We start from the raw sequence: 22,998 nt of genomic DNA on the forward strand, positions 1-22,998 counted from the left end.
GCTCTGATTAACAAATTCCCCTTTCCTGGGGTCCCAGCTTTATTTAAAACATAACCAGGGAAGGGGAAATAAAAGAACCAGATGACACACCCAAGACCTCTCTGCCCAGGGATCAGGACTGGGGGCTCTTTCAGTCATTACACTGCAGCAAGCAACAGCAAGAGGGAAGCCTATAGAGTCCACAAACCATTGAGAAGTCCCCCTTGTTGGCTCCCTGGGCCATCGCCCTTAGTGACAAGCCAGAAAGCCTGCAGTGTAAACTCCTAGGCCCCTTCCAAGGAGGGTCAACAGATTCTGCTTCTTGCTGAGGAACTGCCAGGTTAGAAAAGGCCACCTCCTATGCCTACTTCACACATCTCTCCAGTGTATGCTGTAGAAGTATTTCCTTTCCAGGAACCAGTTTAAGGCAGGGGGCTTCTAGACCACGGCCTCACCCTCTTGGAGTCTCACCCTGAAGAGCCAGTGAACTCCATCACAGACTCCCTTGGAAAGACCTGGCAGATGCATGCAGCGCTCCTACAGATCTTTAAGGGCTTGGCCAGACGGACCCTGCTACTGTGCACTAAAAGTTCCATAGCCCCTTTGATCTGAATAGCAGTAGGTCAGTGCGCTCTACGGTACTTTTTGTTCACACTAAAAAGACCCACATGGCCAGTCAGTGCACGGCAGGCTGAAGCGCTGTGGATTTACACCCCAGCCTGCCGTGCACTGACTCTCCCTATAGACATGCCCTAGGCGTGTGGTTCTACCTAATCCCCACCTTTTTTTTCCTCTCCCATCCCTCCACCTCTCTCTGAGTCACCCCTTGGTAGTGACGCTCACCTTTCTAACTCAGTGCACCACAAATTGTCTTCTTTCCCATTCATGAGCACTGGGAGCTGCATGCTTCTCCCCTGCCTGAGGGAGTTGGATTTAGTCGTTATGGTTTGCACTTTCCTCAGCTGAAGAACAAAACAACAAGAGTTGACGTGAACTTCTGGGCTTAGTCTTAGGGATCAGATGAATGTTCTGTGGGCTATCCTGCAAAGATCTCGTCCTGAGACCAGGGCTGATCTACGCAGGGAATGATAAAAGGAAGGAGCAGGGATTTTGCATGCCAGCATTTTTAGTATTTGCACCAATATGCATCAGATGCCAGCAACGGATTCTGCAACCACCGGTACGTCAGCTCTGAAGAGAAGTGGTTGCACTCGCAGAAGAGGGTATTTGTAAAAAAAAGTATATGGAAACAGATGGAGCTACTTTTACCTGGGCAGTGAAATCCATAGCTCCCAAGAATTAAAAATATCTATAGAGAGATCCAGAGGGAGAGCAGCAATTTGTGGCTCCTGTAGGAATAGCGTTGGCATGTTGGGAACAAGGAAAAGTAGCAGGCCAGGGTTTGTGCCCATTAACCAGGACTGTGCCGTATGGCATTAAGTCCCCACAGTTACAGCCAAACACTCAGCTTTGGGCCTCATTTGTACATTCTCATTTTTGTGTGGACAATACCTCAACAGAAAGCCCCTATGAACAAGACAGAAGCCCAGCATCATCTGTCTCACCAGATCCACAGAGCAGAACAGAGAGGAAGGTAAGGGAGGTGTGGAGAGAGAGGTTGGAACCACAGAGAAATCCCTCATTAGGGTTGAAATGAGAGAGAATATCCACAAGTCCAGGAGAAAGCAGAGAATCCTTGAGAGTAAATCAACTAGAGCATCCACCAGAAAGGACATCCCTTATTATAGCATGCAGTATTATGCGACGGAGCCCCAGGAGGTTCCTGCATCCCGAGTAAGTGCTATTCGTGGCAAGCTGAGAAATACCAGACTGCCCCAAGGAAGGAAAGGGAAAGGGTTGAACAGCGAGTCTTACCTTTGCTATCCTACTGTACTCCAGGCAGTCCTGAAGCTCAACTCTATCAGTCCTGGAAGCTACCAGAGGCCTGAGAACAGGCAAAGCTCATTACACTCTAAACTCTACAATTAACTCCGTTCTCTAGTCCTCCATCAAGCTTTTCTTTTGTGCAAAATTCATTGCGTCCTCTGCTGTAGCAGGGAATGCGGCATCATTTAAAGAAAAGGTGAAAATCAAATGTAATCCCAGACTGCAAGTCAAGTGGGTGAAAATAAAGCCTCACCATTATCATTTCATACACGTGAACAGCCTTTGTGAAAGCCCCACACAGCCCTGCTCAGCATAAGCAAGCTTTACGCAAAAGAGGCAACAGACTCCAGAAACCTCCCAAAAGAGAGAAGAACCAAGCAAGGTCATGGGGGAAGCATGACATTAATGGCTGGCCGGGGCTTCTGGTTTTGTTCTTTAATTATAGTTGTAAGAAGTGGGAAATATTTATGACGTTACAAAAAAAAAAAAAAAAAAAAACACACACCAAGAGACCAGTGGAGTTTTTCTTGGATTCTTTCAAAGACAGTGTGACCGTTGGAGATCTACTTGTGAAGGGGGATAACCTGCACAACAAGTCTGGCAACCGATTACTAGGATTTGTGCACATTCTTTTTGTGCCATACCTAGCAACTGTACCCCTGGCCTCTTGTATCATTTCATTTCCCACCTTAAAATGACAGGCACAGGTGAGGAGAGAGGTCGTGAGACTCCTTTTTCCTACAATGTCAGTGAGGGATGGAAACCAAACCTCCGCCAGCTTGAGAAATATAAACAGAAAAACGAGTGTTCCAGTGGTAAAGCCCACTGATGCTCAGACACTGATTCATGTTTCTTGACTACTTAAGAGGCTTTAATGAACATGCCTATTTCTTAGATGATGCAAGAGCATATAATCTATTTACAAATATCTCCTAATCACATCCCCAAAGTACGGAGCTCTGGGCTCAGATATCAATTCACTTTGAACCGCAGCGTTCTTTAAAGTAGGGTAACAACTGAGTGCTTCTTCCAAGAGAACAAATAAGCTGTTTCCTTCAAATATAGGACCACGCAGGAACCCAGCCCAAAGGCTGCTTTCACTGCTCCTGTCCTTTGGGACTTTAGAATCTTCCACCACACACAGCGAATCCTTGGGATGTACCAGACACAGATGTCACTTGTGTTGCCCACTCCCCCACTCTATCCCTTTCCGAAGTGCTGTGGCTTCCTCACCTGTAAAGCAGAATGGAGCTACAGCTTACAGAATGGAGCTGTTACCCCTTCCCTTCCTGCAATGTGCTGCCAGCTGTCTGAATACACAGATCCTAGGTCGTCTGGGGATCTCTCTCATACCAAGCTTTCCAGAGAGGACCGGTGCCTCTCTCCCTCTCCAGACCATACCTGCCTCTTCAGCCACATTATAATGACATCGTACATGCCCTTGTTCAACTTCATTGGCTGGGGTCAGCCATATTACAAAACCAACCGCACCCCTTTACAGGCTGCTAGTGCTGTCTCCTTGCAGAGTTCCCTTGTTTCAGGTAATGTACAATAGTTATGCAATTTACAGTGGCTGCCCCTATCCATCAGACACATCATGACGTGATCAGAAATGATTAAAGGGTCAGGGAATGATCCATAATAATACAATTATGGTGAGTCATTTACAGTCTCTCTCTCTCTCTCAACAGCCTGAAGAAAACATTTTTTTAAAATTATAGCAGAAGCGATGAGAGAGACACGGTGAGGCAGGTAGTATCTTTATCTTTTATTGAACCAACGTCTGTTGAGGAGAGAGACAAGCTCGTCCAATGAAAGGTATTACATCACCCACCTTGTTTTTCTAATACCCTGCGACCAACACGGCTACAACTACACTGCAACGATTGTAGGTTTTATCCTGTTACGACTGTTGTGGATACCTGACCATTTTTAATTAATAGAAGCAGGTCAAGTAGCAACAACAGCTAGTACAGTCAGCCTCATTTAATCAGTTATTGTTCATAGGCACAGGCTCTAAATTGGGACATGCAGCTGGTAACTCATTTTATGCAATGCTCTCAATAGGTTTTCATGGGTAACATTTTCAAGAGTGCCTAAGTCCCATTTTCAAAAGCCCCTTAGGATCCCACGTCTCATTAAAAGTCAATGGGACTTGACTCCTAAGTGCCCATCGATTTGGAAAATGGGATTTAGTCACTTTTGAAAATTTGACCTCAAACCCACCTCCGTGGGACACCACTAAGACCTCATGCTTTAATTTCTATGCTCAGTTACAAACAAGTTAAAGTGCAACTACAGTTTTCAAAATGCAGATGTAACAGAAGCCAAGCAACTGCCCTTTCACTTTCCAAATGCCTACTTCCATCAGGTGCAGCTTTAACTATTTATAACTCCTAAAAGTATTGGCAATTAAAGTGCAATCAAGCATATAAAGTTCAGAAATCCATGAGGGATTCCATTGGTTTATTTTTGTTGGTATTTACTTACTGAACATTTTGATGTGTGAAAATTCCACCTGCCGTTGCTAGGAATCTCTGGTTAACAAGGTCACGATTAGCATCATTTTATTTAATTGCAATGTAATTTTATTATAACTTTTTCCTGTGAATTTGGTGATGGTGAAAGGGGCTGGTCAGAAGGCTCAGGGAGGGTGGAGCCTCTATCCTGTAGCTTTCTGAGGACGAACAGACTGCAACAATGCCAGCTTTCCCCATGTTGCCCTGCAAATGGGCCTTACTACGGCCCTGGATGGACCATCTCTGGGACGGAGAGTTTAGTTTGAGCTCTACGGTCCATCCAAACCCTTGTTCCCTTATGCTGAGGCTGTCAGCAGGGGGAAGGCCAGTCAGTGCCACTCACAGTGGTGGGTTTTGGTCCATAGGGAACTGGACTGTCAGTGTCCTTCTAAAAAGGCAATTGTGCATGTGGGTTTACAAACACTGAACTGGTATCTGTAGAAGCAAGAGACTCTCCACCTGGTGGAAACAGGGGAGTGTTTTGCTTAAGAGAACTGGGTACATTTATCACAATGTCTGTTAAACGTATCAAACCCAGAGTGCTGACCGTATCCCAATCTCACAGCACTAAGCAAGGGAAACCAAGTGCCCTGTGTGGGGGCAGAGGGGAATTCAGATTACCCACTGTCCTGTCAGCTGTACAAGAGTTTGCTGGAGCAACCCATTAGGATGGAGGATAATGAGTTTGAAATTCCTACTACAGCTCCAGCAAACTGCATGAAGGGCTTGAGCCAGTGCGCCCTGCTATCCAGGGAAGGGTCCCATTGACTTCAATGGGCTTTGGATCAGGCCCAAACTCTACAATTTTTCCAGATTCACATAATTGCTAACGGTAAGTGCAGTGCAGAAACAGAACCATTGTTACGACGAAGATAACAGAGCTCTGCAAAGGGCTGTGGGGTGGCAGGATAGTGAGTCTCTTTGGCTCCCAGGAGCTGCACATGGTGCCGAGGAGAAAAGAACCGTGAGAGCTTCACAAACAGAAGAGTTACCTGTTCATCCCAGGCAGGTTGCCCCAGAAATAGCGTGCTCTGTGTGCAGCTGATACCTTGATGGCATCGATCATAACAGGGTTGCACTGCATTCCAAGAGAGAAAAAGGGAAAAGATTAAAGAGAAGCAGCTGTGACCAGCATAAACCGCACCACCCAGCACTAACTGCAGCCACCTCCAGCAGCGTTCCAAATCAACTCACTGCACGGAGATGGCTGACAAACTGCCCTGCTCCTCAGATAACCAGAGAACAAGGCCTTAAAAGGCCATCTGTCTAGGACCTTAAATTTCCAAGCGCTGCCGCGGCATCCTCCAGCTCCCTGAAGTCCTGTGTGCCAGTGGCCAGGGCTGGAGCGGCATCCTCCAGCTCCCTGAAGCCAGTGCCCAGCATGGGAAGTGCATTCTCTGCTATACACAATTTTAAAGACTCAGTAGATCCTCTCAGAGGGAGCCAGCATAAATGTGTCTGTTCTGCGTGCGTACAGGGCCCAGCGCATTGGGGTCCTGATCCAGAACCAGGAATCCTAGGCACCAATGCAATACAAATGAATAACAATGATACATGTTGATCAAATTCCAGTGTCTCACTGTTCATTACTTTGGGTCAGGGACAGAATTATCCTCCTAGGCAGAGACTCTTACAAGACGCAATAGACGGGCTGCAAATGTTGCCACAGAAGTTGCAGCCTTCTCTGTAGCACCGTCTTTGTTGTTGTGAGAGTTAATGCTTTGCACTTTCCTAAAACCTTCCAACTGGAAATATCAAAGCACTTTACACTAATCAACGGAAGCTCACAATCCTCATGCCAGGCTGCTAAGAACTATTAATCCCATTTTACAGATGAGAAAACTGAGGCACAGAGAGGGGAAGCCATTTGCCCAAGGTCAGAGAAGAAATCTGAAGCAGAGCCAGAAATAAAACCTATATCTGCCAATTTCCAGCTCTGTGCATCATCCTCTAGAACATCCTTCCTCCCCACTTGTTTTGTTTGAGCTTTTTAACCTCAGGTCCCTATACAAACACCACCCATACATATTCTTACAGCCCAGCTTCATCCCAGGATGCAAGAGCCTGCCCGTTCTAGGCCCTTGTCTGCAGAGCAGGAATGCAGGGAATGGTCTGCAGTGACTCCTACCTCCAAAAATCGAGAAATGTCCCTTTTATCATTGACTCTCATGGCCACGACATTCTCAAACATCCAGAAGAAAGGTCGCTCTTCCCCTGCCTTGGGACGTGCGTAATTGAGGAGATGATAGAACTCGAAGAACAGCCTCCCAGTTCCCTCTGCAATAGGGAACGTATAAGATTGTGAGCGCTTACCCCAGCCCAGAAAGAAGAGAGACACTCCCGTCTCCCGGAAGAGCGATGGCACAGGCAGGAACAACAAGAGCTCCCCTCACGCAGCGCCGCAAATGCGCCTCCACCCTGAACTAGTAGTGGGACCCCTTCCAGAGGTAAGACAAGCTCAGTCTCCAGGGTCCATTCAGTCCTGGACCTCCCTGCAGCAGGTGCCAACTGGGGAACATATTAACGCCATTTATGGTGGCAGTTTTGGACTCCTGTCCACCAGGAACTGGAATGAGACACCAAGTCATTTCCCAGAAACCACCAATCAGTCACCAGAGCAGATGGTAGAATCTTGGGGCCAGCACCAACCCCGTTTGGATATGAACCAGTGGGCTAGAGGTGAAATGTTCCATTCCCCATTACCCACCACCTCCCTCCAGAAACAAACAGTCTTACCATACAGACCCTTTCTGGCAGGATTCACAATAGAGAGATCGTTACAGGGACTTCCACCAATCACCAAGTCGAAAGGACCCCATTCCTCAATCTAGGACAGACAATCAGATTCAGTGTCAGTGGACACCAGGTAACAGCCCTCTCCCATTAAAGTATGTGCCACTGGGGACACGACAACAATTGTATCACAGGTCTGCACACTCAGCTCACACTTCTCCTTTTCAGTAGTAAATAAAACAAAGTAAATCCCCCTGGGCGTGTCAAGTGTGTTTGCCGGCCCTTCCGTGGAACACATTTCTCTTGGTTATGCTCACGTTTCTCTTGGTTATGTTCCTGACATCATGCACGTATGTGATGTTCCCTTCATGCCGGACAGTTCCCACAGCAATGGAATCTTCACAAATCTCAGAGGCAATGTATTTCTCCACTTTAATGCCTAGGTCCTTCAGAACCAGGTAACCTGTTGGGGAAAAGACACCCAGCTTGAGTTCTGGTCAGGTGGTTCTCATCAGTCCCCCATCCTCCTCCATCGGCCCATAACACACACTCTGTGCCACCCTGGTGCTTCATGAGCAAGTGCAAACGAAGGATCTTCTCTATGTCAGTAAGGGTGGCAGAATCTGGTCCTCTGAGCTCCCCCGCCACCCTTGAAGATCATCTCCATAGAGAGATACCTTCAACGAACACATTGGACTTCTCCCAGGAGCACCCATTCATTCTCTCCAGGGTGAGGGAGGTGTGTGCAGAACTGGATCTTCAGTAGTCAAGCCACCTGCCCTGAGACATTTCCCCACTGGGGGCTCCATCTTACAGGGAAGCCCTCAAAGCTCCCTCACCTCTCCCTGAACAGAGTGGGCAAGGAGGCTGCTCAGCACCTCAGCGAATCAGGCCCTTGCTTTATAAAGCCCAACTGTTCCAGCTTCCAACATTTATCTCTTGTCAAGCTCGCTATATAGAATCCATTCCCCACCCACATCCAGTCCAGGACTTTGGTAGAACCTATATAGTGTGTAACTGCCGAATGCATCCTAGGTTTGGCAGAGGACACAATGTGTGAGAGGACACACTGCCCTGGGTGCACTTAGTGAGCATGACATGGTCTTATGGCCAAATTGGGTGCATTTCAACAAGCTGATGGTTCTTCACCTTGAAGCTGAATTATAGGGTCAAATCGAGCCCTGGTGTAAAAACAAATAGAACTCGACTGACGTCAGTGGAATTGCGTCTTACATACAGTAGAACGCAATTTGCCCCAGATGTGTTGAAAGAAAGAAAGACGGACAACCTCCCCCACCTAAACAGTCCAGTGATTAGGGACTCAGCTGGGATGCAGGAAACCAAGTTCAAGTCCCTGCTCAGTCTGATTCAGAGAAGGGATTTGCACCTCATCTCCCTGGCCCAAGGCGGGTGCTTTACCCGCCAGGCTCTTGGCTGTTCGGGGGTGGGTCAGTCTCTCTCACTCCAAGGCAAAATTAAGACGACGTTTCAAAACCTCTGATTTTTTTTTGCAAACTGGAATTCTCGTTTCCCAGCCAGCTCTACCTGGGACACAATGTTGGCATCAACCTCTGGCTTGATTTGCTCTCACATTCTCCATATCAGTTAATAAGCAAGCTGGGTCTGTGCTCAGGCTCCGCTGGTGAATGGAAGGGACAACAGCAATTGTGTCTCACGTGCCTGCCCTCTCCCACCACAACTTCCCTCCGTCGAGCAGAAGGAGTAGCTACTCAGATTCTGGACTCTTCGTCCTCCGCATTTAGTTTTAAGGGGTGGTTTTGTGGGTAAAGCACTGGACTCAGAATCCTGGCTCTGCCTCAGGCTCATTCTGTGTGAACTTGGCCAAGTCACTTCATCACTCTGTGCCTCAGTTTGCCCATCTGCTTAATGGGCATGATGACAATGACCTAGTACCCTGGGGTGCCATGAGGCTGAGTTCATTCACGTTTGTGAGGGGCTTGGAGCTCCCCGGATGGCAGGCGCGAGAGCAGTGTGAATCAGCAAGATTTAATACTGTTAGTCATTCATAAATAATCAGCAAGATTTAATACTGTTAGTCATTCATAAATAAGCTCTCTTGGCTCCTCACCCGTTGCTATGCCATCAAAAAGGGACAGCACTCTAATTGGCCTCCTCTCTGTTGCAGGGACTGCTGGGTAGATTTTAGGCGCATCCTGCAATTAAACAGAGAGAGAAATGAAGTAGGCAGCACCTTCAGCCCGGGCTCATGCTCCTATTGCAGCAGGACTCCCCTGCTCTGGGTAACATCTCAGTGCCCCACGAGGCAGGCCCAAGCCCTGTCATTACGTGGCTCTCAGCTGGCATCTCTTCAGGAGAGCTTCTGCCAGGGATGAAAGGATCTGTAAGCCCAGAACCCTTGGGAGACGTGTGTGCAGGAAAACACAAGTCAGGAACACAAAGGGCACCACGACTGGGTCAAATGCTAACAGAAAAGTGAGGATTTTGAGGAGTGGTTTTAAGAATCCAGCAGATTCCCATAATCCCAGATAAGAGTCAGCAGGACCCCTCAGGAAGATGCTAATGTCCCTTTTATAGGCAGCACGAAGGATTCAAGCACTCAGAGACCACAGTGACGCATGCCATACAAGAACCAGAGAGATCAAACATTCCCTGTTGCCTCAATTCCTCCTCCCTCTTCGGCTGTCCTTCAGCCATTCTGCTGCTCTCCCCGGGGCACATCCTCGGCTCAGGAAAGCTGTGATGGCTCCACTGAAGTGCACTGGCTAACTAAAAGCAGCTGAGGATTTGGCCCTCCACCTTCACGTCCATATGCGTAGCTAACATTTCCTCTCTGCTGCTTACCCTCCTGCTGTATGGCCTGAGGCTGCCCCAGTCCAGACGACTCTGGGTTCTGTGCAAATCCCCACTCCCATGTCCTCCACAGCATTACGTCCTTCCCCATCGCTAGTGTCCTTCAGTATCTCTCGCCCATCCCCACATGAGGTCTGTTGTACTCCTGCCCCAGGTCGATTTCCTTACATATTCTTGTCCTTTGTCGCTGGTGAAGAAGTCTTGCAGCCGTACATTCCAGTCCGGCCGGCGCTGTAACACCCCATAGCACTTCTGTGGTTGACACATGTAACAGCTCCAGGGCTCTTGCTCTTTTGCCTTTGCTGAGGTACCTTGCCCTACCAGGACCTCCAAGCATTCGACACAGAAGCACCTGCGCAAACCAGGAGAACACGGTAACTCCGAGTTCCAAAGGCTCCTCCGCTGAGCCACCTTCCACCTCCAAGATTATGCTCATAAATCTCCCCAGGACAGGACATTATCATGGAGCCCAATTCTCTCGTCTCTCCCACCTTTCAGGGAGACACTAGGTCCCCAGGACTTCTCTGGCATCCCTGTGGAATGCATGTATCTCTAGGTGTTTAGAGCTGATGACCCCAGGTATGTGTTCAGCCAGGGTATTCACGCCCCTGCATCCGGGGCAAGGCACGTGCTATTCTCTTTAAGGGCTACGTTCACAGACCCGCTCAGGTATGAGGCAGGCCGGTCTGCTGAGCACAGCACACCACAATCAGGCCCAGGGAATAGTGCTTTCACCTGGGAATTGCTGTCCACAAGCCAGGTCTGATCAGCGGGACTCACTGAGACAACACTGCGTAAAGAGAAAGGCTGTACAATCTGGGGAAGGCGAGTCAGGAGCCACTGGGAAAGTATTACAGAGACTTAAAATAGTGTCTTCTAAACTATGTCTGAAGTGGCTTCTCCCTTTCTCTGGCTGGGGTTTTCAAAGCAGCCAGCCAGCCAGGTCCTATTGAATTTCAACTCCCTCCAGTCTCCTCTGAAAATCTCAGCCCCCATTACTGCACTGATCAGCCTGTCCTAGTCCACACCTATGGGATGCATAAAGGTTGGAGGCCAACATTTTCAGATCAGACTGCTTATCCCATGGCTCCTCAACCTAGGTACTGAAACCCAACTGGCCAGATTTTCTAGCAGTGCTGAACCCCCTCCCCCCACAGCATCTGCCCCAGGAATTCAGTGTTCCCTCTAATTTTTCCCACACGTGCGGAATGAATTTTGTTATTCACACCAAGATGGAGGTGATGTGTGACACGTCACCTCCACCTCGGTGCACATAACAAAATTCATGTGGCAGGGGTGGGGCCAAGAGATTCGGCATCTGGGAGGGGGCTCAGGGCTGTGGCAAAGGGCTCTAGTGCAGGAGGGTGAGGGCTCTGGCTGGGGATGCTGGCTCTGGGGTGGGGCCAGGGATGAGGGGTTTGGGGTGCAGGCTGCCCCAGGGCTTCAGCGGCGAGAGAGAGCTCCCCCCAGCTGTCTATCCCTGCAGCAGCGCCTGGGCTGAGGTGGGAGAGATGCCTCTTCCCCCGGCCGCGGCAGGTCCAGGGCTAGGGGAGAGGCATCTCTCCCCACCACAGTCCTGAGCGCCTGTGCAGTGCTTAACAGGCTGGGGCACAGCCGCGCAGCTGAGAGGGAACTTAGCCCAGGATCTGCTGGAGAAGGAGAACCACGAGTGGCCTGGGTGGGGTGCCGACCTGCAGCAGCTGGCATTGCTACACAGCAGCAGCTCCTTGCCTTCGCAGCAGACGGTGCAAAATGACTGGTACCCGTCCTCGTCGTACATGTAGAAGAGCTCCAGGAACCGATCCTAGCGAGAAGCACCCAACAGAGAGTCAGAATCCCGGGGTCTGCTGCAGAGCCAGCCCCAAACGGCACCAGGCAAGATGGAGAGAATGGAGGGGGCACATGGCGCACGCCAAAACCCCTGAGGCTCCAGGAAGGCTCTGGCTCATGCTGAGAGGCAGCAAGGAGCTGCACCTCTCCGGTGTCCCATGGGAGCCTCCCAGAGCTCCTGGGTGCACAGGGCAGCAGACGCTGCATCCGCACGTTCACGTAGGGGCCGGATCCAATTCCCAGGGGAGCCAATGGAATGAGTCTCACTGACTTCCATGGGCTTTGGATCTGGTGTTAGAAGGGTGCCGCGTGCTCTCCCCTCTGATGGGCAGGACAAGAGTGTGGCACCCTGGCTCCACCTTCCCCTGCCCTATCCCGGGAGGGGTGACCGGCACCCTCCCCAGCCTTGGCGCACAGTCACAGCGTGGCCCCTCTGGCAGAGCGAAGTATAACCCTGACACAGAAAGGTCAGCAGAGCTCCCGTAGGCCCTGGGGCTTCCCAAACCAGCTGGTTCTCTCCCCACACCTCTCTCAAAACCTCGCAGGCTGCAGTAGCCAGAGTCACTACACACTGACAGTGACCTGACCCAGCCTTCTCCCCCGGCCCCCCACACCCACCCTCACTAGTGACTTACCCTGCAAGTCTGGCAAAGGCCCCCCTCAAACAGCGGGTGGAATGTGGCTGGGTTTTTTCTCCCACACGATAAACAACTGTCTGTTTAATACAATGAACACACCCTTTAAAAATAGTGTTATTGATCCCAGTAGCACCTAGAGGCCAGAACGAGAGCGGGACGCCACAGTGCCAGGCGCTGCACGGACGCACAGTGAGAGACAGCTCTCGCCCCGAAGAGCTCAATCTAGGCAGACGAGAGACACAGGAGGGCAGAAAAGAAGGATGATTATTCCCCGCGTTAACGACGGAGAGCCGCAGCAAAGAGAGACAAAGGGCCCCGATTCAGGTGCTCAGCACCCGCAATGGGAGCCAGATGTCCCAGGCAGCTCCGCTCCCAGTTAGCTTTCGCCTTTGTTGCTGTAATCAGTGAAAAGGGACCCCTGAGAATCGAGTGGCAGGCAGCAGCCTCTTTGCCACACACAGCCCTTTGTTTGTCACTGCCCCCTCCGTGGCTCTCACCACAGCACCCACCAGAAGTCCACAGGGCCCTACCTGCTAGTGTGCAGAATGAAGCATCTTAAGAGCCAACCACCACCTCTGTGACATAGGTATGATCATTATTAGTACTTCGCGAAGAGGCACAGAGAGTGAAAGTCAGTTCTGAGTCAGTGGCAGAGCAGACTAGAACCCAGCTGTCCTTAAATCGCTACCACCATTCCCGACTGGGCCTTGTCTCACTACACTCCTGTCCCTTCCGGAGTTTCAGTTTTGTCTAGTTTGTAAGGAAACACTGTCCACAAAAACAACAAGGAGTCCGGTGGTACCTTAAAGACTAACAGATTTATTTGGGCATAAGCTTTTGTGGATAAGAAACCACTTTGCCACCGGACTCCTTGTTGTTTTTGAGGATACAGACTAACACGGCGACCCCCCGATATGGTCCATAAAGACAGGCTACTTCTCCCCTTTGCTGCATCCCACTGAATACTGGACTAATTATATTCCAGCCCCCGCCTCATTGTCTCCATTTTCCGTAGACCATTATACGGCCCTTCGCCCCATCTCATTTTGACAACATGTTTAGGTATAGTGGAATTCCAAGAACAAACCAATTTCTGACCAACTTGCGTTTGGCCCTTAACTTTTAACCAGTAGACTGATCTCTTAGACTGAAATTTACCCCTGTACGTACAGAGGGCCAGCGAAAGGTCTGTCTACCACGTAGACTCTCCTGAGAGGAGTCAGGACCCAGTCCTGCAAGGATACACGCATGCTTCACTTTGTACATTGAGAGCAGCCTCAGCGAACCTCAAGGCACTCCTCCCAGCATCTGAAGTTAAACACATGGGTAACTGTTTGCAGGGTCAGGGCTGTAAATGAAGTTTGCGTGGTGACTGGCCCTCCTGCATTTCAGCCTCAGGGAAGGATGGTCACCTCTCCAGCAATCTGGAGAACTTCCCAATAATTCCACACGGTGCAATTAAACAGGGAAGACAAATTATCTTTCATCTGAGACCGTATCCAAGCACCTGACTTAGCCACTGACTTTTGACGGAGAGAAAAAAGGAAACTAATTACCTTCAAGGCTCCTGTTGTTGTTTGTGACTTCAGAAACCATTTGCTCTTTACAAATAAAAAACAAAAGGAAAATGTGCTCAGTCCTTAAACGATTTTATGTAGCAAACTTTACATGTAGCCTGTTTAACAGCACTCGAGTTCCTTAATTTAAACTACTATAGCAATACTGCATATTCACACGAAGGAGTATATATTCACATATTATGTACTTATCTTATACAGACTGTGTGTCCTTTTAGGAGCTTTACTCCAGTGGTTCACTGCTCTGAAACAGTCCAGACAGTCCCAAATGAACGTGGGGGACAATACAGTTAAATACATTTTGGCAAAAAACGTTCTGTATCCGTATATTAGCAGGCAGAATGAGGAAGTGCGTGAATGGCCGTGCCTAGATTAGGCTGTCATGCTACACGTGTTTATGTGCAGATTAGGGTATGTGCAGGCAAGGGCTGTGTGTAGCGGGGGCGTGTGCAGGTTATGTGGGTGTGCAGTGTGCAGAGGTGTGGATATTGTACTGACACAGCTAGACAAATACTCCAGCTCCCACATTTCTGGTGCTACACCAAAAAAAATATCGTTCGTTCAGTGCTGCCTGGGAGGGAGTCACAGCCTATCACCTGCCCAGAGGGGTTTCTCTTTGGTGCTTTCTACGCCTAAGTTTTTGCTGAATTGCGACACCCACCCTTGGTGCCACGCCCCCCCATCTCCCGAGTTACCTCTGCTCTGGTCCTCCTCCACCCGCTCCTTGCTGTTGTTGCAGAAGTTAGTCTTTAGTCGCTTGGCTGGGGGGCAGTGTTCAGGGGCACAGACCTCTTCAATGCCATTCTTGTGGGGAGCCACTCCATTCTCTGTGAAAGGAGAGCAGCCTCAGGCTTCCCAGACTCTGTCCGGTCCTGACCCACTACCCTGGCTCATTACAGTCTTGAGAATTTCCAAGAAAGGTGTTGAATTTCTCTCTCTCTCCTTTCTTTCTCCCTCATCCTCTCCAAGGATAAGTGCCCTACTCCCGTGGCCAAATTTATCCTGGTCTAGGGCAAGGACCATGACAAACAAAGGCCAGAGCGCTCCCGAACTAGAATCATGTTACATGTTCTTTCAGTGGGAAGCCTCTTCCGCTAAGACATGCTCAACCCGATGCCGTGTTCCCCACAGCGTCTGGCAACGCGGCACCCACACCCCGTCCTTCATGCAGGGATTTAGTCTGAGCTTCTGGTGAGACCCTCAACATTCCCGCTGTGTGCCAGGAGAGTTAATCCCGATGCCAGACCTGCATGTGCTGGAGATGATTGGGAGATTGGGGAGAGGGCTGGGAAATTTCTTTGCACCTGGCACAGTTCACCCCCCTCTCTTTCTCACACACTGAGCCCTCCCAGCCAGCCATGACTCTTGGAGAGGTGTCTCAAGGGCCATTCTTACTTTTTGCCTTTGCTGGGCATCAAAATATTTCCATAGAGGAGGAAGCTGTGTCCCCCGAGCCCCTCGTGCCTGCCCAAGCCCTGCCTGCTGGGTGAACACAACCAAATAACAGTTTAGTTCCTGGAGCAATATTTTTATGCCAACGGAAAGGTGCTTCATGTCCTTCCTCTGGCCTTTTGCTAAGCTGCTGCTGGGCACCTTTGTCTACTGGCACCCACTGTGCTACTGCCCAACCAGGGCCAAACGCATCCCCTGGGACAACTCCACTGCAACCCCTAGAGTTACACTAGAGACAGCTCTGGCCCAAGGGGATCCTGACCAGCCGATGATGATGCAGACAGGAGGAAAGAGGTTGGCCAAGGCAAATGAATTCCCCACTGCAGGTTACACTGTGGGGTCAGCAGCAGCTAACCAAATTCAAATGGCCAGGTTAATTGACAAGTCCCGACCACGCCAGCTCTGCTGTCTGGCTCACAAAAGCAGCAAACCTGGAGTTTTCGGTGGTTTCAGTCCCTTGCATCCCATAGGCTTGAAGCCGCTGAACGCCCAGTCAATCATGGGCTTTAGCTGCTCTTCCAGAGACTCCCCAGTGGTGCCTGGGAACGTCTTCCCTGCCCGGCTCCTTGCAACCTGCCGGAGAGAGAGGAGAAGTTACCACGTTCTGCACAGCCGGATGACAAGTCAAAGCATCTCACAATGGCATCCCAATGACAGTCTCACTTGGAAACAACCACTCAAGGAGAGGAGTACTAGTGGCACCTTAGAGACTAACCAATTTATTTGAGCATAAGCTTTCGTGAGCTACAGCTCACTTCATCATTAGGAGCTTATGCTCAAATAAATTGGTTAGTCTCTAAGGTGCCACAAGTACTCCTTTTCTTTTTGCGAATACAGACTAACACGGCTGCTACTCTGAAACCACTCAAGGAGACAGGGCGAGAATCATGGAGGCTCTCTGTCTTCTAGCCTCTGGCTGAAATGCTGAACCCAGGCGACATGGCTGGCCTGACTTTTCTTGCTTGGATGCAGCCTCCTGTGCCAGCCCTCCCCCCAAACATATGTGCACACTGGGCTCATTCATACCAGCACCTGCAGCAACAGCTGCTCCCAGGGGTGGGGGACGAACAGGCCTTTCCTTGAGGGCAACGCTGCCACACATTCCAGCAGTGGGTGTGCCAGCTCCGGAGGGCTCTCTTGCTTCCTCCGGGGCTTTCCCTCCCAGTCAGCTGGGAAGAGCATGCCTGCAACCAGCCACGTCTGCGAGCCCCAACCCAGACAGGAGCAGGAGGAATGAGCCCAGAGCCACTGGCCCAAATTCCAAAGGCAGTGGAGTCCCTGCAGGTTTGCAGTGAGTAACCAGGAGTGGAATGGGTCCCACTGTATGTACGAGATATTAGCGTCACGAGGCATTTAGCCCCAGTGCCAACAACAAGACCTGCTGCTCATCAATCATCAGCACGGAGCAACTGCTCCCTGGATAACACCCCTGAGCAACTGGGGAGCTGCTGCAGGAGAAGCAAAGATCCTGACACAGAGCCAGACTCAGCAAGACCAGCATGACTCTGGTGGAGCCAGCAGTTACTCCGATCCCCCGCAGCATAAACGTGAGCAGAGTCCGGCCCCAAGTCTGCACCTCGGCATGGTGCCAGGAGAGCGGCGTGAGCATCACTGAGCCCACCCCAACCAGCTGGGTAGAATCACTGACCCTTTGCAGCATCCCCGGATCTCAACGCGCCCCCCACATCTTAACTAACACCTTGATAGCAGGAACTCTCCTCACCTCCCCGTACACGGAGAGGAAGGGTCTTGACGAAGCTTATGCAGCGAGAGAGTAACAGATCAGAGAATGGAAGCCAAGAGTCCCGACTCCGTCACCTGCTCTCCCCAGAGGAGGGTGGCAGCAGGGCTGTTTTTAGGGGTGAAGGGGCCTCGTTTCCTGGCCCAGGCACTTTCACCCTCCTTAGTTTCTTCAGTATTAATGTTGAACAGACCAGCTGCGCCCCTGCGCCAGCTGCCTCAGTCACTCTGGGCAACACAAAGTGTGCGCCTCACGCAGCAGATCACTAATTACAGCCTCAGCATGGGTGGGATATGGCAGGTTCTGACTTCCCTTCCTATGTCCCCAGTGCTCCCCATGCAGGCCGGAGCCCTGAGAAATGCTATGCCGCCCTGCGTTGCCAAGAGATTCCCGCTGAGTGAGCAATCTTGCAACAAAACCCAGCGCTGCTCTCCAGTTACCTCCAGGGCATGGTGTACGGCTCGTCGATAGGAGACCAGCTTATTAAATGTGGAGTGGTTGAAATGCTGCCTAAAAGCCACCAGACCCACCAGCTTGTCTGCTGAAACCTAGTAAGAGAGTGATCAATACTTAATAACAAATATGATTATTATTAATAAAATACAAATAATAATAAGTACCAGGCACTTATCTAGCTCCTTCCATGTAAGGACCTCAAAGAACTTTATAAACATTAAGTCTTGCAACATCCCCATGAAACTAAGTTGCATTATCTCCCCCATCCCACACCAAGGCAAATGAGAGACTTGCTCAAGGCTAAAAAGTGAATTAATGGCAGAGCCAGGAATAGAGCACAGGTGTTTTGGCTCCAGTCCCTTGCCTTAGGCACACTAGAGCACATCTATATTTACAATATGTAGTCCTGCAGAGAAGAAGGAACCTGTAACAAACAGAAAGGCAATTAGCAGCGTTTGCAAAAGGTGCTTGAACAGCCAGACACGGAGTCAGCTTGTTGTTTACTCTCAAAACATCCGGTCACACAAGATGCCTGCATGACATGGTTTGTTTCCCCCAAGAAAGCTCTGCTCAGATCCAGCATCTGGCTCCCAGTGATCTCAACCACCATGCGTCGTCCCTGGGGAGTGGGAGGCAGGGCTCACATTGCTCTCCAGTGACACCAACATGCGCAGAGTTGTTAATGGGCATCTGGAGGGAGATTCGTTCGGCCTCTCTCTGCTGGAGGGAGGGTCCGTGCGATGGGGAGAGTGGGTGAGTGTAAGGGAGCGTGTAAAGAACATAGGAATAAATGGCTGATGCTTGAGGCTCCAAGGTGCTCTCAGAGGATCTCACCAGGCTAAAAGAGCCCTGAAGCCCACGGTTTCAACCAGCCTCCATAGCATCACCCATAACATTCCTGGGAGCATCCATTCCGCCTGTGCAGAATGGGCAACTTCCCATGCAAATGGCCATCTGCTCACTCCCCTGCCCGTTCTGCATGGGTCAGAGGTGGGAGAGCTGCACCTGGACATTTTCAGGTGTGGCTAAGGAGGACCAACCCCTGTGGCAGAGTGTTTGTCATAGAACCACTTTTTAATCTGAATAACCTGAGAAGTCGGACACTAAAATCTAGTCCCTTAATCACAAGCTGTCCCTCCCATTGTTGTTGTAGGTTTGCTCCGGTCACTCCTGGCGCTTCTGCTGCAGGTGGGCTTATTTTCTCTTTTTGTTCTTATCAGAATCTTTGTTTCTGAAAATGAAACCATGCAAAGAAATCCAATCCAGGCTTTGCAAACAGGGGCAAGGCAACAAGATCCTGGAGGGGATCACAACGACGAGACTCGGGCACCCTCTACTGGCCATCTGGCTGCCTCTGCAGCAGCACGGGAGAAATGTCACACAGAACACCGCAAGCTGAGTTTCAAAGAAATCTGCAAGACAAGAGTCCCCAGCCTGACCTCTACCCCAGGCTGAGCAAGACTGCTGGAGGGGGGCAGTGAGCATCTGCAGCCCCTGTGCTTTCAACGTACCTCGGAGAACTTCCCGTCCCCAAACCATTGCACCCAGCGCATTCCAGAGATTGCCTGACGTTTGGATGTGACTCTGTAGGAGACGATGATTGCAGGCCACCAGGAGAAGCCCTTGATCTTCCCCCACACGAGCTCCCCAATTCCAAAATCTTTTCCATCCTGAAAAAAACCAGGGCAATGCAAATCAGCAGCAGAAAACACCAGCCAGACGTTGCAGGAGGAGCCCGCAGAGAAGCCAATAACAAGCGCCCTCGAGTGATCGTGAAATTGCCCAGCTGCAATGTGTACACAAAGCATTCTGTTTGCACCTCTCTCACCTTTACACGATTCACATGAGTCAAGCTACTCATGTGTGTAAGCATTTACAGGATTGGGCCCTGAAAGCTAGCTCCTGCTCCCTCCCAGATGAATGACAAAACTGCCCTTGACGTCCATGAGACCAGGTTCAGGCCCTAAGTCACCAGGGAATTCTGGTTCTAAGCTACTGTCTATAGGAAGTATGGTAAGATTTCAGAAGAATGAGGGAAAGCTTTTTCTGTTGGCAACTTCACACGCAGCTATGCCTCCTGGGCACTAACATACAGTGCATGCCTCCTCCTGCACTCACCCAGCGAGCATGCCCCCTCCTGCTTGTGTCCTGGCTTGCACTATGCAAAAAAAAAACAAACTCAGAGCAGCCTTTTCTCTGCATCCAAACAAGCCAGTCTCAGGCGCTCCTGGTTTCATTGATGCCGAGACACACAGGCTTACCACCTTCACACTGTTGGCCGCATCCTCAGCTGGTGGAAACTGGCGAGGTGAGTGAGCTCCACCCATTTCACCAGCAGAGGCCCTTTTCCCCCACAGAGGTACTAATTATGCTGTGTTATTGGGCATGCAGCAATTCTCCGAAAAGGGCTATATTTTTGGAGTTCAATGTACCCGCCCTCGTCATCCACACCATATATCATTTGAAAGCTTATTGTGTGTGCGTTTAGATGAGGTGTGGACAGCGAGCGGTGCCGTAAGCTTGTGGGCAAGGTGGGACAAGGAAACCCAGGCTGGGCCAGTGTCATTTTTTGCATAGTTCCAGGAATCGTGCAGCATGCTTATGACTACAACTTCTACTGTCTACGTTCATTTCAATGCCACAGTGTGGCGGTGTTGTTTGGCCAAGGCTACCAGACGACAATCTATTAAAAGATTTTTATTGGTTTTGCATGTGCAAGGTTCCCCCTCCCCCCGGAATGAGTATGCTGATTATCATGTTGCAAAAATGACAAATATCAACATTTTGCAGTACACTCACATGAACTGTTTTCACGTTGCATATTCTTAGTTTGCCAAAGTATTTCACAAGTCATTAGAATAGGTTTTTTTTATATTTGCAATTGAAATTTGCTGACCAGATCAGTCTCACACTGAAGGTTGCGCACCAGTAGCCGTAGATTGCATCCCTACAGTTTGTACTGCACAGTGGGTAGATATAGATACATGTGAATTCCTGATGTAATGCTTCTCCACTTGTGAGCTCTTGCACATACATCACACCTAGTCTGCCTGGTTCGAGGTTTTAATGTGCAACTGCCTATGCATGCTGTACTAGCCTTTGAAATTTCTAGAAACTCACTTTTTAATTCAGTGGCACTTATGCACAGTATTAGTGTGAGAAGGGACAATCCACAGTTTCACTCTGGGCTTCAACAAGTTCACTAAACAAAAATGACCATTTTGATACTAACGTATAGATCTAATTTAGCACAAGTCAGTGTACTTGTATAAAATGAAAAATGGTGGTGGGAATGCTCACAATATACACTGGGAATTTTACCTTTGCGGGGAGTTGCAGTATGGGAAGCTATGGAGGATGCAAGCCTCTTAACACTTATATCGAAGAGAAAAAAAACTCCCAGCAAACTTTGAAAAATGTGTTATTTGTCAAGAAAAATCAAAAGAATGCAAACCCCTGTCCAAAGCCACCAGTACTGGGTAGAATTCGGTGATGGTGGCAGGAGAGGGGAGTTGTATCGGCGGCTACGCGGTGAGTTTTCTAGTTTAGGTGATGCGCCACCAATGCTCTCTCATAGACGCTGCTTTCAGAAGTACACAAGCAAGTCAACCATGGCACATGCCAGAGGTGTGTTGAATCGAGGGAAGAAAACAGACTCTGAATCTGATCAGAGCGCATCATGTTGACCTGCTTCTATAGCCACCAGAGCAAGCACCTTCTCCAGCGAGTGGTCCTGCTGCCGTGCTTGCTTGAGAAAAAACATACAAGACAGACAAGACACTCCATAAAACAGAAACATTTCAGAGAGCAACTAATCTAAGGGAGGCACCAGTTCAAGTGGCGAGGACGACATGTTGCGCAGAATATCTGTGGAAGGCTTAATTGCTAAGGATGCAGTTTATCACTTGCCCTGCCTTTCTTCCTACCTGAGTAAAATGAATCCTACATTAAAACCATCTAGTAACACTACAACAATACAGTCACCTTACAACTCTGTGTTTTATCACCTAGTTGGAGACAATACAACAAGAAGGCTCATCTCCTGTCAAGCTGCTCCAAAGATATAAAGCCCTGCTTCCCTCAGATGTAGAAACTGCAAGCTATTCCAGTAGTAAATCACAGGCAAGATCAGCAAAACACTCTGGCTCTGTAATTTCATTCCATGCACAGCATGGGCAAGGCAAGTCGACCATTGTTCTATGCCGCGCAACAACATTAGCTGATGCTGTCCAAGCTGCTAGTAATCTGAAGCAAGATCTTAAGTCACCCAAATGTTTTGTGAATGTTCTTCCAGTGAGTGAGCCTGACTAACTGCTTTCAAATGATCAAGTGGTTCCTTATAATACCACTTCAACCCTTCAGTCTGAAAGGGCCAGAACGAAAGCCTCAGAATATTATCCAGAGCCAGGTGATTGTAGAGGCCAGCTACTTCTGTGCCCTAACTGGGACATGAGTTTGGTCTTTCTTTGATAGATAAGCAGGCATATAACTCAGCCACCAGTGAGTACCATCCTGCTGAAGACACACAGAGAAAGTGCCTCTCAGTTGCAGAATGCACAATATTTAACAGTTCCGAAGTTTTCACACCACTGCACGTAAGCCTCACTGCACAGCCACCCCGTCAGTTTGGGTCTCTCAGGCTTCATCTTCAGAGACCCTGCATCAGTTATGACGAGCTGAGGCAGCGCATCCCTAGTGCTGCCAAAACCAAAGGAGAAAGACTCCAGGGAGGTGCGTTCATTCCAAACAGAATCATACCACTTCATGCCAGTGCAACTCTCATCCATGAAGGAGATGAAAAGATAGACATCAACATAGAGACCGCTGGTGGTGTGACAGAGTGCTGGGAACCAATGGCTGGGCCAGCACTCTGATCACTTAAACTCCCATTAATTCCCCCGGAGTGGACCTGAATGGGCCTAATGAGCAGATCAGAATGGGTTTGGGAGGACTAAATGGGCGAATTATCCCATTAGAGCAGAAGGTGGCAGTGGAAGGAAGTACTGAGGAGAAAGGCAGGCAGGCTAGTGGAATCAGAACCAAGAAGGGTCTCTGGATGAAGAGATCTCTTCTCTCTTCAGCAGAGGGCTAATGAGGAACAAATGCTGTGGTTTGTGAATTAGTAAGGTGGTGGGAAGAGCAGTGTAAAGAAACTACATTGTGGTGTTTAATGACGGACAGTCTCCAAAGAGCCTGTGAAGACAGACAGAGAGGAGAAGACAGGAGCAAGGCCTCGTCTGTGACAGGTGAAAATAACACCTTCCATTCAATGGCTAGAGCAGTATTTCAAGAAACAGTCTGCCAACAGTCCTGAATTGATGAGCTTCGATCTAACCATCAACAGGACAGGACAA

General features: G+C 49.6%; 1 protein-coding gene across 9 annotated transcripts in view; it reads right to left on the reverse strand.

Moving 5' to 3' along the window:
• DNMT3B (DNA methyltransferase 3 beta) overlaps positions 1-22,998 on the reverse strand; it is a 46,983-nt gene that overhangs the window by 5,550 nt on the left and 18,435 nt on the right. For 5 of the 9 annotated variants that reach the window (XM_037915341.2, XM_043526739.1, XM_043526738.1 and 2 more), the window contains 15 exons: positions 19,156-19,314; positions 17,629-17,736; positions 15,879-16,020; positions 14,691-14,822; positions 13,975-14,019; positions 12,416-12,495; positions 11,642-11,754; positions 10,119-10,302; positions 9,208-9,292; positions 7,436-7,581; positions 7,122-7,212; positions 6,514-6,662; positions 5,378-5,463; positions 1,855-1,924; positions 823-941 (listed from right to left, as the gene is read on the reverse strand). In XM_037915341.2, the coding sequence (XP_037771269.2) occupies positions 823-941; positions 1,855-1,924; positions 5,378-5,463; positions 6,514-6,662; positions 7,122-7,212; positions 7,436-7,581; positions 9,208-9,292; positions 10,119-10,302; positions 11,642-11,754; positions 12,416-12,495; positions 13,975-14,019; positions 14,691-14,822; positions 15,879-16,020; positions 17,629-17,736; positions 19,156-19,314 (1,709 nt within the window). The remainder of the gene's footprint in view (positions 1-822; positions 942-1,854; positions 1,925-5,377; positions 5,464-6,513; positions 6,663-7,121; positions 7,213-7,435; positions 7,582-9,207; positions 9,293-10,118; positions 10,303-11,641; positions 11,755-12,415; positions 12,496-13,974; positions 14,020-14,690; positions 14,823-15,878; positions 16,021-17,628; positions 17,737-19,155; positions 19,315-22,998) is intronic. The other 4 variants (XM_043526741.1, XR_006285335.1, XM_043526744.1 and 1 more) reach the window with 4 other exon arrangements.

Source organism: Chelonia mydas, chromosome 13, assembly GCF_015237465.2.
Source record: "Chelonia mydas isolate rCheMyd1 chromosome 13, rCheMyd1.pri.v2, whole genome shotgun sequence".
Lineage (NCBI taxonomy): Eukaryota > Metazoa > Chordata > Testudines > Cheloniidae > Chelonia > Chelonia mydas.